Below are 17,471 nucleotides of genomic sequence, written 5' to 3' on the forward strand. Positions count from 1 at the left end.
GAAAAGCTCAGAGCTGCAGTGCATGTGTGAAAATGACTTGACTCATATAGAGTGCAATTTTAAGTGAAAGACTAGAATAACCGGGCATTCTTTGTAGAAAACCTGGAGCTGTTTTATTTATTTATGCCTGTGGTATTAAACAAAGATCCAAAATAGCCTGATATCGCGCTATATTATCAACTCAGTATGACATTCTAACCGCATATTACAGGTTTTTGAAAATGTTTAAATTTATGCATGCACGTCTCTGTAATTACATGTTCTAAACTTGCATTGGAAGCATAGGCCCTGTCTTGGCACATCTACAAAGCTCTACAAAGGGGAGGGAGAAAGGAAAAGACGTTAAGGCCTGTGTTTTTTGTGTGGGTTTCCAAACTTCATAGGCATGTGTTCCAAGCTAACTATCTAGCCTTCTATCATGGGCTAGGCCTTACACTGCTTCCAAGCAGCCCTGTCGGATTCAAGCAAATATGATGGCCTCACTTGACGCCTTGTATGGCGTTGGTTGTCCTTTTTTCACACAGACCCACACTGGCTCAGCAAAGCTCAGGATGAAAGGCTTAGGTCTACTTTATTTCTGCCAAGTAAACAAGTCCTGCTGTTTTGGACAATCCCTGACTTTAGTTTGTCATTAAAGTGCAAGGCCAGCTCTTCTCTATAGCAGACAGTATTGCATTCCCAACATCTGAAAGCTAAGAACTTAACCGCCTGACACAGGCTCACTTTTGAAAGGATTGAAAAAGAGAGAAAGGAGAAACGAGGCAGATCTGCATGGGGAGAAAATTGTGTCAGTCAGCTGGTTGTGAATTATGTCTTCTGTCTATGTCTAAATCAGTATGAGATCAGTGAATTTAAATAATGCCGTGCGGGTCTAAAATATTGAAAAGACGAACCAGCGCTCAGTTGTGTGGTGGCACAGATCTCATCCCTCCCACGGACATGACCACAGTTGTTCCAGGCTCTCCAGGCTTTATTTGGCAGCTAAGAAGAATTGAATTTCCAGGATGAAGACTGTGGGCTTGGAGTGCGCAGATCGCAGCAGAACGTGAGACACATACGTGTGCGCACACATGTTGTTTGTGTAGAATTCCACTTGGTTGTATTACACAGTCAAGCTGTTTATTACGTGGTTGTACATGTAGCATCGTGATAGTTTGTCTACGCATACTGCACTTGAGACAGCCAGCCCACTTGCTGTCTACTTTTATTTTCTCTGCTCAAAGGATTTGTCAGTACTGTGAGCTAGTTCATCAGAGGTTGTTGACACGAGTTGCCCACCGATTCTATGGGAGAGTAAGCAGCGTTCATTACCTGGTGAATCACTCTCTCTCTTCTCTGAAATGCTGCTGCTGTGCTATGACTTAGTGGACTTTGAACGAGGGTCTTATGCCAGAACATGCATTTGTTAGAAAAGGGCAGCCAAGCAGAACTTGTAGTCAGAACACACACTGCATGCTCATAAACACACACACAGGAAGATTTACATGTCTAAGCAGAGGAAAGAGTGCCGGAGTAAAGATTCCTATGATAGCCATCTTATCTTGCTGAATGCTCATTACTCCACTTCCTGTTGTACCCATGCAGCCTTTCTTTGTGTAGCCTTGGTACTTTCTAACACTTCCTTAATTGCCCTAGTGTTGTCATCGACATTTTAGAGTAGATTATTATCGGTGTGTGCTAACAGATAGAAAGGCTGCTATCTTGATATTTCTGGTTAATGTTGTAATTTCGATTAGTTAACACAAAGATTTTCTGACTGGGAGCCGAAAAATAAATGAGATTAAGAGGTGAGGGGTGTGTGGGACATAGGAGTTTTAGCCTCAAACTAAGTATGTGAGTGCAGACGGGTGGGAAGAGAGTCCCGGGGAGCAGGACTCTCACATGCCTTTGGGAGGCCTGCTTGGTAGGCACAGGGAGTGTGACAGAGAGCTGAAGCCAGCAGCCAGAGATCACGCGCTGCAAAAAGCTGACCGCATGAAAGAGCGCGCTGGAGAAAAAGGCAGCTTGCAGGCAGCCCTTAAAAATCCTTCCACGGGGTGACCGACAGAAGCTTTGTGAGTTTCACTGCTCTTGTTGACCAAAGACTGCCTTTGAGTCATCAGCTGCACTAAACAAGTTGAAACCTTTAAATGAACAAGATTTATGACACAAGAAAAACAGAGAGCTTTGTAGTGAAAATGAAGGGAAAAAGTTTTAACCTTATGATTTTGTTTTCATAATCATTTGAAGTCAAAAAATTAATATATATGAGATTTATGGTCATCACGCTTAAACTTCAATCTATGATAATGGCATCTTATGCCTTGATTATACTCCGTTGCGGACACGGACAGCTGGAGACCCGCTGGCCAAGTAGCGATTCCTGTTGTAATTCTTTGAAGTCCGCTTGAAGTCTGCTGCCTGGGGCACATGCATAGTTGGTGCATTGTAATGTAAATTCTCCATGGACAAGTCTGCACAGTCACAAAAAACAGGCAGGCACATGGATGTACACATGAACCCCTGCACTCACCGTCTGATGATGAAATTCACATCACTTGGACCCGAGTGGACTCGTGGATGCAGAAAGTAGAATTGAGGCTTAACAAAATTTGCCACCAGACGGTGGAAGCAACAGCTGACTGACAGCTAATATAATATGGCTATCTATGCATGACTGTTTTTACCCTTCATCCCAGTTGTTAAACCCCAATGAAGAACGATACGCCCAGGTGAATTCTCATTATTGAAATTGTATTGAACAGTTCCAGCCCTTTTCTTCTTCTGAAGCTAGAAGCTCATTGCTAACAACTGAAAGATATACTGTAGGTGATGCTTTGGCAAGCTTGGATGCCATGGACCCAGGGGATGAACTTAAAGGTCAGGGAAACAGTCGCTGAGATTTGCTGCTGTGTATCACTCACTTTTTGTGGCACTCATGTCAACTTTCAATAATGCCTGCTCTGTTCAGGAGAGAAAACACACATGATGTTATCTATGGTTTACCAAAGGCCCAACCACTATCAGGGGAAGTGAGATAGGAAATGGTTACTTCCAACAACTTCCTGATTATTTCCTGCGATTCGAGGTCAAACAGTTGTCACTGCTTTCAAAGGACAATATGAGAAACAAATTGTGAAAAAGGAGATTTTTCCACCTAAAGTGTTTTGGTGAGCTAAGATTTAGATATTTAACCCTTTAAGACCTACCATAGAACCAAGTCCGCCAGAGCTCATATTATATTTTTACATGCTGTGGAGCCATTTTTGGGAGCATTTCAAGTTGCTATACATCAATACAACAATTATAGCCCAGATTTTAATAATATGTATTCATTAAGTGCATAGTAATTACATAAATTGCAAAAAAGTGCAATAAACTACAAAAAAATTGAAAATCGTTTTTGCTTTTTTAACATATATTTCTAGTTAGAGAAATTTAAGAGGCTTATCCCTCAAAACTGTAAATACAAAAAAGTTGCACAAAATAGTTTCCTACCACAGGAAATTTATTTTGAGTGTCTTCATAGTTTTATTTTTGAAATATACCAATTTTTATGCACTTCAGGAAAAAATATTATACTGCAAATTTGCAAAAAAGCAGCATATGCATCAAAATAAACTATTTCCAGCAGTGCAATATGAGTCCTAAGCATCCCAGAAAAGACACAGAAAGTCATAAAGTCAAAGATAACTTTTAAAAACACCAGTATAGGCCCTGAGGTCCTGATGGTAAAAAAAAACTACATTTCCGCGAAAATGACATCACTTCCGGTTTCGGGCAGGTAATGGCGGACATGCAAAAGTTCGCGCTGACGTCTATTCCAACGTAGGAAGTGTTATGAACAGCTGATCGGATCGGCAAAGCCTGTTTCTGGAATATTATGTTTTTGTTGCTGCAAGTGCTTTTTATGCAGTTTTTGCAAAGCTATATGCGGAAGGAAACTGTGACCTAGGACAAGCTGATGGCACAAGATGTAAGTACAACTCCTCCGGTTTCATATGCAAAAAAAATTATTGCGCTAGCTCACGTGGTTGCAGAGCTACCGGGATTTAAAAATAGTTACGCAAAACAGAGCGTGCCCGCTCCGACTGGCTCTAAAGGGTTAAAATAAATCCAATCTGGAACCTTTGTGGTGTATCTCTGTTCTCACTGTGAAAGTCATTGTCTTTTTTTTTGCAAATAGTATCAAATGCCATAACCTTGGATTTTCAGAGAAAACAGATTTGAAAATGAAATTGGAAGAAAATTGACTTTGTATGGAAATTTTTGTGAAAGTAGAGCAGAAATGGATGGATGAAAACACTCGAAGAGAACTGCGATTGACTCGGTGCAAAGTGAATAAACAAACTAATGAATGCCAGATGAGCAACCCCATGACCTAAATGCAAGAAAAAAAAACATGTCGGTGTAAAATGAAGCACACTAACTATGACAACCACCCGTGTCATTAACACAGATCAGGTGACAGCTTTGATTTAATCTTTGAGCGATTTGGGTTTGCAGAAGGCAGCTGAGTAGATAAAATGCTATTCCTGACATTACAGTATCATCGCACAGTCAGCCTAATGTGCATTGTTTTGGTTTGTTTGCTTCATTTATATCACATATTTCTTAAGTTAGCTGTATAGATGTGGAAGTAAACTTGTAAAAAGCTTAGACATGTGTTACTTCGGGAAGCTCCTGTCCTGTCATATGACTCAGATTACTCAGCATTGTAATTATGCCAAATATTTCCTGTCAGCCTGCAGCCACATTTACAAGAAATTCTATAAAATTTACAGATTAAGGTGATGTGATATAGGACTGCTTTACTTTCTCCCTACATGCATTCACTATCTCAGCTGTGATGTTAAACTGTAACAGCATCATCTTCACTGTTGGTGTGTTATCAGTGTTTTTGTTCAGAAAAACTGAACCTGGTCAGGCTGAATCTGGCTATACTTTATATTCGAACATGTTCTGCTGAATGCAGTGTGCGTGTGTCTGTTGTTTGGTCGTAAATGTGAATAAAATGGTCGAGCTGTTAAGTCCTGTACTGCTAGCATCACCTTTATCCTGCTGCCGTCCTCTTTCCTCCTGTGACCTGTGTTTTCTATGCCGAAAACAGTCTTAGGAATGTTTTCATGACAGCAACCTCAGATGCTTCCTTTACTTTAAAAGCATTCCTCCAAAGGCAGGGAAAAAATATTTGTCGGTGAGGTTTACCTCAGCCAGTTTGCTTTACAGGTTAAGTCATTGTGATTGGTGGCTACCGGCCCGAGCGGTTACCTGTATGTGTTCTGCCTTGCAGATCTAATTCTTATTAGCCTGACCATTGATTATGTCTATACATTTCACAATTGACCTGTCTTAGCTTCTCTGTTGCATCCACATCCTTGACAAGAATTTGGAAACCTTAACCGCCAAATTTTACACAATGTGTTTTCAGATTAGAACTACGCCCTGCTGCTAATAGGTGCTGAGAAATCTCAATCCACACCCTCTTAATCAATTTGACTAAATTAAACAAAGCTCTTATGTTTGTGTCAGTGTGCTTTCATTAGCTTACGTGGCTTCTCTTGGTTGCATTTGTTAAATTCTGTGTCTGGTGAGGAGATTTGTTGAACTATAGCTGCTTTTAAGGAGCATGCCTCGAGAAGAGAATTTTCAGGATATCTTATTCGGCAGCATTTTCCAGACTTTTCTATTAAAAGTGAACAAGGAGTTCCTGTTTTGATGTAACCTTCCTTTATAAACTCACAGTCTGGTTTTGGTTTTTAGTATCGGTGTACCAGAGTTTTCTGTCACGGGCTGCATGGCAGACCGTGGGGATGAGGAAAATAGGACCCAAAATGCAGGACTCTCCACTGCAAACGGTGTGTTTATTTACAGTGCGAAAACAGACAATAAATCCCCGTGCTCTCCCTTCACTCCCGTGTCGTGTCTTCTCTGAAAAGTCCGTGTCTTTGTGCTCTCCGCTCCCGTGTCTCAGCACTCCCCGTGCTGGGTGCTGTCTGGCGCTCCACACTTCTCCTGGGGAAACAACAGAAGCAGCCGTCAGGACACTTTACAACTGCAGGCATACACACACTAACTTAACCGAGCTGAAGACTAACGTGGAGTCTCACGCAATGATCCCGCGTCGGTGGAGGCTTCACCACACCATTAAGTAGCTCCCTCCGCCGACGCTGATCCGCTGCAGGTGTGTGGCATCCTCCTCGGGCGTGGCCCGTCATCCACAGGCCTGACGGTGCCTGTCACCCAGCCTCCTGGCTACAGCCACAACCACACACACACACACACACACACACACACCTCCCTATACATAGACACGTGGAACAAAACCCCAGACAGCGAAACAGTGCACACCCATACACCAAATAATAATAATAGTAGTAATAATAATAACAACAACAACAGTCCACACTGCTCACGGACCCCGAGTCTGACCCCGAGATTTTTTTAAAAGTACTGATTGCCACATGAGTAGTGGAAACAGATGTGAAGTTTTAGGCTTAAATGACACACACTTAAATCTTAATGAAGTTGAGAATATTGATACGCTTGTCTGGGTTCTTACATAGAGTTTATAGATAACAAATAATGCAGTCTCTGTTTGTTATTTTCTTCACAAGAGAAAAATTGTAAGCATTTAATTGAGGAAGCAGGCAGCTCGCAAGTTGGTTTTTTTTCCATCTCTTCATATCCAGATATGAAAATATTTTTTTGGGGGGTGTGGGTGGTAGGGGTAACAGATCAATCTTCTTAACAACTTCTTAACAACAACTTCTGGAGTGTATTTCTGTCACGCAAGAGAAACTAGTGCAACCCTAAATGAAAGAAAAACACGGTACACACACCAACAGTGAGCTAAAATGAAATAAGTGAGCATAAATTAGGCAAACAGCACACAATGTTTTGTTTTTAAAATTACATTTTTCCCCCTTTGCTTTGTTGGAAAGATGAGGGTCTCGTTAGGGAGGCAGCCACTGTGATGGTAAGGGAAACGCTAATGTGCTAGATGCCTTATGTGCACAAACGAAATTAGTAATGGCAGCAGGGGCGTGCATGCCTCATTGGCACACTGTCAGTCAGACATCGACAAACAAAAGGAGACCAAAATCATAACAACAAAAAGTTTATTAATAGAACTTCCAGGCGTTTGTGACATGGCGGTGTCATATTACGCTCTTACCCTTTTTTATCCTTGGCTAGCTCTTTTTTTTCTCTTCTTTCGGCCAGAGCTCAGCGTCAGTTCATCAGCGATACTAAATGTCTCCAGCCACTGCAGACACCCAGCACATTCCTGATTGTCTGGAGTCACGGCTAAATGGATGTCACATAAATATGTGTGTCACTCTCAAGACTGCTAATCTCAACAGCAATTAACCACCCTAACAATGCCCTGGACTCCTTTACTCCCTTCAGGCCACCATTTTGGAGCAGTGGTTGTAGAGCTCAAGGCCATGGTTGAGAGTGCCACTGCTGCCTTTCTGTTGTTTTTCTACCCCTCTCAAAACAGCATGGCTATAATTACTGTCGGCCCAGCTCAGCCCACGCCTGAGGATGGCTTTTCTGTGTGTAAGTGTGTATGAGAGTGTGTGTGTGTTGTGAAAAAGGCTGCGGGTTGAACGTGCAGACGTCGTTGGTCAGCTCTGGCTTACTAACTAATCATTTTACAGTTCTTTAACATTTAAGTAGTGACAGAGTGGAGGTTTGTGGAGGTAAGTCCTGCATACAGGGACCACTCCTGGCATGTGTGTACCCCGGTAGGAGGATTTACTGAACATTCAAAGTTTTTAGGGGGAAAAAGTTAGAATTATTTTCTGCAAGTGATATCAGCAGCAGAGTATTAGAGTGGGCGGCAAGTCCCTCGGTCAGAGATCTGCCAGCACGCTGGCAGCATGTCAGACATAAATGGAACAGAAGCAAACAAAAGCATTTTAAACCACAACACAACTTGCATCAAACAGCTTTTCTCGTCCGCACCAGATGCTACATATTTTTCACATTTAATGTTTGATTCCACTCTCAGACCTCAGAAAGAGCGCTGGTTTCACGCGCCATCAAAATTCTAAAATACTTAGACCTTAAACATTTGAGAAAGACCTGAAGTTTTTGGCTTAACCCAAAGCTTCGAGTCTGTCCACTTCATTGATTTACCAGATTTGTCTGGTATTGTGACACGGGAAAGTGGTTTCTAAACTGGTCCAGTGAACCGTGGAAGGATGAACAATTAGCCATTTAGCTTCCCGGGCGGGGCTAGCATTGTTGTTGAGCTGTTTTCAAGCTGTGTGCTAGAACTAAGGAGGAGTAATAACAATAGAAGAAGACAAAGTAAAAGAAACAATGCTGACTGTATGCACCAACGGCACTGTAGTTTGGTTTTTGTGCTTTTCTTTGCTTTGCTCTTAAACCCTGCTTCGCCAGCTTCTCTGCATGGCTACACATTATCGACTTAAAGTTAGATATAGCTAGTCCACTGTGATCGATCAGGAAAACCAAACACCCTCACACACAGAAATCTGTTACATTTAAGAGCATGTACTGACAGCTCAGGAAACGCGAGATGAGCTTGTAGTTTAAACACTTTCATTAAGATGCATTGCCCTGAAACCGCCTTTGTATTGGAGAGCTGAATTCACTGATTACTCCATTAGCATTAAAAGTAAAGCATCTGCTTTGAGAGCAAATCGTTTCTTTAAAGTCATTTTACTGAAGAAAAAAAATGTTAAAGCATCTTTTCAATGTGACAGTTTTCTGATTTGCCTTTTGTTGACACTAAATTGAATGACTTTGAATTTGTGGCTCACACTGAGGTCTGAAAAACACGAGCATTTAATCAATTAACTGAAAAAAAGATTGAATGTTAATAAAAATAATCATTAGTTAAAATCCTACGCATCAGAAAATCTTTGAAAAAGGGCACGAGTTCATACTAAATGATTAAGGGGATTTGTTTACTGTGTGAAAAGGCTTTTTCAATGCAACCTGCTACTGAATGTGTCAGCCTGCAGTTTCAGCTTAGTTCAGAAAAGATTGACATTACAGATCATATAAGTTCTTTGTTTTATGTTGAGGTCGACAGAGTCTTTACCACATGAACCATTTTAGCTCATTTTTTAAACAAAACTTCCATCCCCTCTTATTTTTTCAAAGCAGATTTGGCAGTGCTGCCGGAAAAAAAGGAAGGGATTATAATAGAACAAAAATATGCACCATTTTTGAAAATGCGCTCGTACAAAAAAGGAAACCAGCAACGGTGCTAAATTTGTGTCATTAAGTTATCATCTCGTGTGCCCGCTGCTGCTGAGTCAATGTTTGTGAGACGGTAGCTCTGGACGGTCTCTACAAAGCAGGACTGAAACTCGGAGCAGGATTGGGATGAAGGCCAGGTCCTTGTTCTTTTCATTGTATTTGGTTTTGCTTTGTTTGTTGCGGCACCGACACATACGTTTACATCACAGGCTGGATTTTTTTGATACCTTGCTCTGGTTTGATCAGGCAGCTGATTTGCAGAGAAATTATAACTTATACATCCAGACGTAATGTGGCTAATGATGCCATCTGTATTCAGCGGTACAATACATACTTAGAGATAATAGTTACCTAACTCAAGCACGCAGGGGAGCTTAAAAACATTACCATCCATCATCTCCGGCCTCTCCGAAGCACATGAATAATTAGTCAGCGTGGCCTGCTTTGATGATAATAATCTTACAGCATGCAAACCCATCTAACCCATGCTGATTCTGTGCTCTTTTGCAGAAGTCATGCAAGAGTAATCCCAGCAGCTCATATAAATTTACCAAACTTAATTTGTTTTGTCAGTGCTAGTGATGTCATATCTTACACTGGTGAGCAGAGGGGGGGTTTAAGAGAGGTGTTAATTTAGAGCCCTCATTCATATGTGCATGTTCAAGATTTTGCTTTAAAGTAAAATCTAAATGCCCATGAATATGTATCCACGTGAGGTAAGCAGAGCAAAAATATGGGTTGCAGCTTGAGGAAAGGTGTTATTGCACTTACTGTTTTTTCCCTGACCAGATATCAGTAGACGTATATCTCTACAGCTCACTGTGAAGATTAAATAAAGCCTAAGAAGAAGAGGATAAAAAGAGGGAGCAGGAGCAGCACTCACTTATATCCACGAATCGCAGAGCTAGGGAGGGCTATTTCAGGAGCTGTAAGTTGTGGCCTGCTATTCTTGTTGCAGGCATATGTGCCATTGATGGGTTTGGGTTTCGGAAATCCTTTGCTTTATGCTAATCAGGCGCAGTGTGGCAAGCAGGCAGCTATGGTGCGGTCGAAGTTGGCATGTCTACTCTATACTCAGTGTCCTTACAAAGTTGCAATTACATTGGGAGTGAGAACAGAATGCTGCCTATAATGTAGCAATACCTTTCCCCCCTTCTTCCTCTTCTCTTTGCTTCTCTTGTTTGTGAATTTGATTGAAATTTGGATTAGTCAGGAACTCAAGATTCCAGCTTGTTTTATTTTTACTTTTGTCAAAGCTCGGCGTAACTAGGTTTCCCTCGTGTGATTGATGTCACACATCATCAATCGTCCTACTTAAACTGAGTGATAGTGCTCGACAAAACTGTTGAAAGGCTTTAAATAGCAGTAGGATCTCACTTTTGCCTCTTGCATAAAAGTGCTCAGACCTGCGGGTGATGTCTTACTGGCTGTCTATTATTCAGCTTGTGGAAAAACTAAAAGTAGGGTGTCAAGCCTGTGCTGCTGTTGGGGTACTATTTTCAGGTCAGTGTGATATTTCCCATACATAAGACTGTATACTGGGCTGTCTGGCAACAGGATAGGCCAGGAACAAGGAAGACCACAGGGAAAGCACGTATCCAGACGCAGTCTTTACTCACGGGTGACTGATGACATATCACCAGGGTTCAGAGTATGTCACCCAACAATGAGTGGCAGGATTGTTTTTTTCTTCGGTCAGTCAAACGTTTGCTTTGCTGAGAACTTTGGCGTGTTTATAATTTAAAAAGGAGACGTTGAGACCAATCTGGCTGATTAGCATGCGGCACATTTTGGACACGGCTCTCTTCATGGTTATTGGTTAAGAATTGATATATATATATATATATATATATATATATATATATATATATATATATATAAATAACTAAACACTTGCAATAACAGTAGTGATAATGATATTATCCTGACAGAATTTGAAGGTTTTTTTTTTGTCTTTTTCTGACAAATGAATTAAACTCAATATGTTATCATAACTCCAAACAATATGAAGTTACACTCAGATCACAATGAAAAGTCCGCCAGATCAACTGGTTTACTTTACTTACTTTACTTCTGCTGTCGTCATTAAGTTCCAGTGTTGAGCGCCAACCAAATAATTGCAGGTGTTCGATTATTTATGTGCACACTGCCATGCTGCTTTTTAAATGTCACAGTTGTGGTCTTATCTTATCTGTGGCATAATCTTTAATTTTGTATTTAAAAAAAGTGGCAAAATCTGAGCAATGCTTGTTTTCCCTTAATTTTATCTTTATGTCGTTTATGTATTTTTATGTATAATTAATGCTGTTTTTGCCGATTGTCTTTTCCAGGTTTGGTTACAACAACTTCCAGGAAACTCGACAGAGAGCAGCAGGACGAGCACATCCTCGAGGTGAGCACTGCATTTCAGCTCATTTTCAATTCTAAAGAAACCGTCTTTAATTCATGTGAAAATGAATGAGCAGCATGATAATTAGAAACCTTTAAGGTCAACGTGCTCCAGTTTAAAAAAAAAAAAAATCACACTAGAGAGCTGGGCATTTTCCCTTCTCTGTGGTTTGGCATTTGCAGTCAACTTTGGCTGCCTGCCACATGTTGCCAACAAAAACGATCTTCTTGGATATGCAAGAGAGCTCTTTCAGAATAATTTCTCCTTGTAGTGATTTCCGGACGGGGTAGGAGGGAGAGGTAGGAGGCGTGTGGGAGATCCTGGTGACTGTTGCTTTGTTCCTTCCCACTGTACCATCTCGTGGATGGAGCGAGCTGGAACAGGAAGCTGCTGTCAGACCAACAAGCCGACGTCTAAACTTGCGGGTTTTAATTGAGCGCGGCTCCATGCACTCCCTCCCTCGCGCTCTCTCACCACAGAGCCGAGGCTGATAATAGCTCTTTTAATTGTGTTTCCGGTGGTGGCGGGGAGCAGATCTGATGCCTTTTAATTATTGTTAGAAGTTACACAATTCAGTGAGCTCTGGGTGACATTTAATGTGCTGGTGTATCTGGTGCCTAAGCAGTGTCGTATTTCATACTCCGATTGTACACTACACTGCACTAATTGCATTACATGACTGAGAGTAAATGATAGGGATAAAAGTGGGGGAATAAGAGAGGACTGTATTCCTTTAGGGAGCTGGCGAGTGAACTGAATGTAAGAGAAAAAAATGCTTTGTACTATATTTGTTGAATGTGTGTGGACTATATGTTATCAAGGTCGAAAACACACAACTCCTGCAGCCATTGTTTTCCGGTAAAAGCTAAATTGCTGCTTCCAACATTTGGGTTTTGGAATTAGGAAGTTGGAGAACCTGTCTGGTGCAAAAAACAAACAAACCCAGAGCCGTGTAACTATAGCAACTTAAGAAGTTTGTGCATGTTGGTTGCAGGTTATTATGAATTCAGCAGGAAGCTCTTTATTGGTGCAGCAGCACAAACCCTTAAACCCTACCATTTGGCATCTGGGCGCAAGCAGAGCAAATCAAATTGAAGTCCTAACTAGTGCTGAAGTTTTTTTGTGCTAGCCTGTTGTAGGAGAAGAAACCAAACATGTGGGACCATGTGGAACATGTGGAGCAATTAGGGTGGGGGCTGTGTCAGCATTGTTTGCTCCAAATGCCAAGAAGAGTTGGAGGGAGCACAGGGGGCCTTCAGCTTTTATGATGAGATGGATGGGGGTTGGTTGTTGTCGTGTGCCTGTGTGTGAAAGAGAGACAGAGAGAGAGAGAGAGAGAACTAAAAGCAGAAAGGCAGTGGGGGAATTTGAGAAAAGGCAAAGCTGCTCTTGATAGATCTGAGTGTGGGCTCTAGCGGCAGGATCAGAGGCCTTCATCCTAGGAAGGAGGGGGTGGGTAAATAGCAAAAGTGGGACATGCCAGGACATGCCGAGGATTTAGGCCTGTGACTGTAGAGAACACATTATAATGTAAAAGCAGAGGTGAAGGGACTGCTTGCATCAGTTGTTTGTGGTATGTTTGACAAAGTTGTCAAACATGCCACAAACAACTGATGCAAAAAAACTTGTCCTGATTAATCTGTAAATGTATTAAATTTCAATGAAACAACGAAAACAAAATTCACATCATATATTTTCAAAATACATTATTTATAAATAACCAGCTATTGTGGTGTTAAAATAGGTAATTGAAAGCTTAAATCCATTTTAAAGCAACAATGTGTAACATTAGTTGAGCAGTGGCAGTCAATGGGGTTCCATCTTCAAGGTGGCAAACTTACTAATACAGGACACGTCAGTGGCTCATCTCCATACAAAACATTAATCGTGGTACGTGTGGGTCAGCCAATTAGAACCTTAATCGTTTACACATGCTCGCTTCACTTTTTGCCGTTTACTCTCTTCAGGAAATTGAATCCAGGCCACAAACTGTCAAAATGGACTGACTTGGTCTATGATAAAAGACACTAAGTTGTTTTCACATATGAGCTCCAGAAACCGTCGGGAGAATCAGCTCCAGACATTTTCTTAAGTTATGTTTTCTCAGATGTAGCACACAGCAGGAGATGGTTTTGTTCATTCACATTCTCACTAATGGAACCATTTGGTTTTGGTGATGGTGGTGCGTGAGCAAAGAGTGCACGAAGCAGGTCAGATGACAGCCACTCACCAGCTGTGGATAGCTGGTACCTGCTTTATTCTCAAATCAGAGATCACACAAAATCAGACAACACACAGCCTTGGGGGAAGAATAGGCAGATATGTAAAAAACTGTTTAATGTCAGATGTCTCCTCTCCTATATTGGCTCCATCTAAGCTAGAGCAGAGTTCTTTTCTATCCACCAACACAACTTGAAAAAGGAATAGCTGACCCGGTTGTAATAACCTTTAACTTAGCAGCCCGGCTCGCTTGCCCCTCGTGTGCTTTCTTGCACAGTGCTTACTCATGACTTTCTGCAAGATGGAGCTTGTTACACCAGATTCGTGCTGCAGCAGCTTGTGCCCCCTATAGCTGTAATCTGCTGAAGTCTGCTCTGAGTGTCTTTGGCAATTAGGTTTTCTCAGAAGATTGTATCACCCAAGTTACAAACTGTCAGAAGAGGCGTTAATGGGGTCGGGAGTGAGAATTTAAGGAAATGCTGATCTTTCTGCGATTTAAAGGATTTATTTAAATACTTCTAAGATGAAGACAATATACATCTTATTTTCTACTTACTTTATTTTTATTTATGTAGCGCCAAAATGCAGTGACCCTACTACAATACATAAAGAACCCCAAGAATCAAACAACACTTTATGAGCGAGCATTTGGCAACAGTGGGGAGGAAGAACTTGCTTTTAACAGGAATAAAGCTCCAGTAGCACCAGTCTCAGGGAGGGCAGATATCTGCTGCGATCGGTTGGGGGTGACGGGAGGAAGACAGGACAAAAGACACAGTAAAAGAGTGAGATTTAGAGAGAAGAAAGAACTTTAACTTATTGTGCACATTGTCTTCTATGAATGCTTCAGTTTTTCAAGTTGCAGCTTCACAGCAGTGCTGGATTTGTGCTGTGAACAGACTGCCCCCAGTCTAACGTCTCAGTCTTTTGTCTGCTCGCCTAATTATCAGACAAAGGCTTTTCATGTAAATTTCCCAAAGAGATGCACATTGTGATGGATAGCTGGGTAGCTATAGCTATAGGGTAGCATTCATTTGACTATTTGAAATGGCACTTAACATAAACAAAGCGCCTTGTTTATGTTTATCCATCACACTCTGGTATTCACGCTCTGGTTTCTTGTCATCCACTTTCATAAATTCTGCTCATTTCAGTAGCACGGACAGCTGCAGACAGTGAGGGGAAAACAAAAACACATTTCTTTAGTAATTGAGTCTATGGTACCAAATGGTATGTCTCTGACCCTGGACTCCTGACTGCTCTTAGTAAAGTACTTAGCAGATGGTTTTAAATGACTGTGACATTTGTTCTGCCCTTCTACAGCGTTTTGCAGCTTGAAGACAGAAATGGTCACTTCTCCTCCAGTGCTCAGATGCAAAGCTCTCAAGCCCATTTTCTGGGACTTTCTAAAAATTGTGCTTGTTTAGGTCAGCCTGTTGCTGTTTGTTTTCGATTAAGCTCCTCAGACTGTGCGCGCTAACGTCCAAAGTCATACTGATGTGTTAAGTCACGGCAGAAGTGACAAAGCCTTAGTGTGCCACCAGTAACACTTGATGCAGGGACTTAAATTAGAGCCATGTTAATGATGTAGTTGTTCAACACTGACTTTTATACTGAATGCTTCTGGGGTTTAATAAAACCTCCTGCCTTTAGTTGAGAGCATTTAGACTTAATGTTTATTAGCAGTTCAGAATCTTTGTGTGCATACTTGACACACAGCAGCAGAGTCGGTGCGGCGGGTGCTACCAGACTGAATAGGTGCAGCTAATTAAAAATAATTTTTTATCTCACTCATACAAGCCAATCTTACCATGATTACAAGGACACATATGAATTTTTTATTTTATTTTTTTTTAAGAAATCATGTTTATCCAAATCTAGTAACTCCACACAATAATTTCATTGCATCAAAAATGTTTCTCTGGAGTAATTTACGACCGGAGTGTTGGACTAACCCATCTCCAGCAATAGAAGAATGCCAAACAACTTGTTCCTGCTGGATAATTGGTTTCCTTTTTAGAATAGACTTTCTGACAGCAAATCACAGGGGGAATTGGTTTTAAAGGAATAGTTTGGTTTCTTTAAAATGTGGTTGTATGGGGGTATGTATTGGTAGTCAGCAGATGGTTGTCACTACACCCACCCTAGTTTGGAGAAACAGACAGAAGTCCATGCACTCAGGCTGTACTGCTGTAGGCGAGGTTAGCAGAAACATATTTTAGCCACTTAGCCACAAATCAGTATGCATTTATCTTGTTTTTCACATTACTACTTTGCTGTCAACTGTCCTTTCCAGCTGGAAACTAAAGCGGCTGTAATCAGAGCCACCAGACTCAGCAGAACATGCGTATTTGTGATGCGCTGTGGTATGACTGATGTATTTCAATACGCCACTTTGGGTCTAAAATAACCTTTTAAAGCACCGAAATCACAGAAAAACTCACACATAACGGCTCAAGACAGGAGCAGACCAGCAACTGATTGTTTTGATTGTATTTGATCATAATAATATTTATTTTCTAGTGGTGAAAATTTGAAAACTATTTTTTAGGTCACTGCTGTTTGCTTCTCTAAACTGCAGGCTACTTTAGACGATTCACTGACTATAAGTACCTCATAAAAGTCCACCTCAAAGAAACCAAAGTATCCCTTTAGTTCTGCTTGCCAGTTCACTCACTAAAAAGGAAGTGGAAGAAAAGGATAATAAAGTGAAAAAGCATGCCTCTTTCTTTTTTCTTTGTTAATTATTTGGGGCTGCAGTATGATTGTTTTGTAACAGAGTGTCTTAATCTTTACAAATTCCCAGGATACTTACTGTTCTGTTATTGATGCTGATATAATTCACTGCCTTCAGTTTGGGCTGTTGTGACTTGAAGAGATAAGCTCTGTTGAGGGTGATTTAAAGTTCACCTCATCAAATGAGACTTTTTTCTTTCCTTTCAGGTAACCATCACCGACCACGGCGTTCCTCCAAAATCCACCACTGTTCGCATCATCGTGCAGGTCCTTGACGAGAATGACAACAGGCCGTTGTTCCTGGAGAAAATCTACAAGATCCAACTCCCTGAGCGGGAGAGGCCTGAGAATGAGAGAGCCATGAAGAGGTACCCGGTGTATCGGGTGATTGCGTCAGACCGTGATGACGGACCTAATGCTGAGATCTCATACAGCATCGAGGATGGAGATGAACATGGAAAATTCTTCATTGAGCCCAAGACGGGCCTGGTGTCGTCCAAGAAGTTCTCCTCTGCAGGAGAATACGACATACTTACAGTGAGTATCTATAATCGCAGGCTACCTCTCTGTCCTCAGCTTCAGAGTCTCTCAGTGAGCACTGCGCTTTTACAACAGATGCTTGTTTGTTGCTTTATTGTTGTGCTCTCCTCATCCCCTCAAGTTTTATAACTGCTTTCCAGTCTCCACGGTTCTTTAGTTGTTGTTTTGCGTCTTTGTGTTTAAAGCTGCAGTGTAGTATCTGTAAGAGACACTGAATGCTAATTGGTGCACACACTGCTGGATTTAACTCTTCTTAAAGAAAAAATAATTTATATATGCAATTTTTGGGAGCTTGTTCCATACACTAGCAATAACAGTGAGAAGATATTCTTAGGATTTATGTTTTCTTCTCTTTTTTTTTGCTGTG

The 17,471-nt window shown here is 41.3% G+C and overlaps 1 protein-coding gene across 11 annotated transcripts in view; it reads left to right on the forward strand.

Moving 5' to 3' along the window:
• The window catches only part of fat1a (FAT atypical cadherin 1a), a 77,113-nt gene that overhangs the window by 21,241 nt on the left and 38,401 nt on the right, over positions 1–17,471 (forward strand). For all 11 annotated transcript variants that reach the window (XR_014800531.1, XR_014800529.1, XR_014800530.1 and 8 more), the window contains exons 4-5: positions 11,550–11,611; positions 16,772–17,101. Coding sequence is in view for 7 of the 11 variants with exons in the window: in XM_084931738.1 (XP_084787864.1) it covers positions 11,550–11,611; positions 16,772–17,101 (392 nt within the window). In the remaining 4 variants the exon portion in view is untranslated. The remainder of the gene's footprint in view (positions 1–11,549; positions 11,612–16,771; positions 17,102–17,471) is intronic.

Source organism: Perissodus microlepis, chromosome 6 (assembly GCF_051167445.1).
Source record: "Perissodus microlepis isolate ML-2025 ecotype Zambia chromosome 6, ASM5116744v1, whole genome shotgun sequence".
Taxonomy (NCBI): domain Eukaryota; kingdom Metazoa; phylum Chordata; class Actinopteri; order Cichliformes; family Cichlidae; genus Perissodus; species Perissodus microlepis.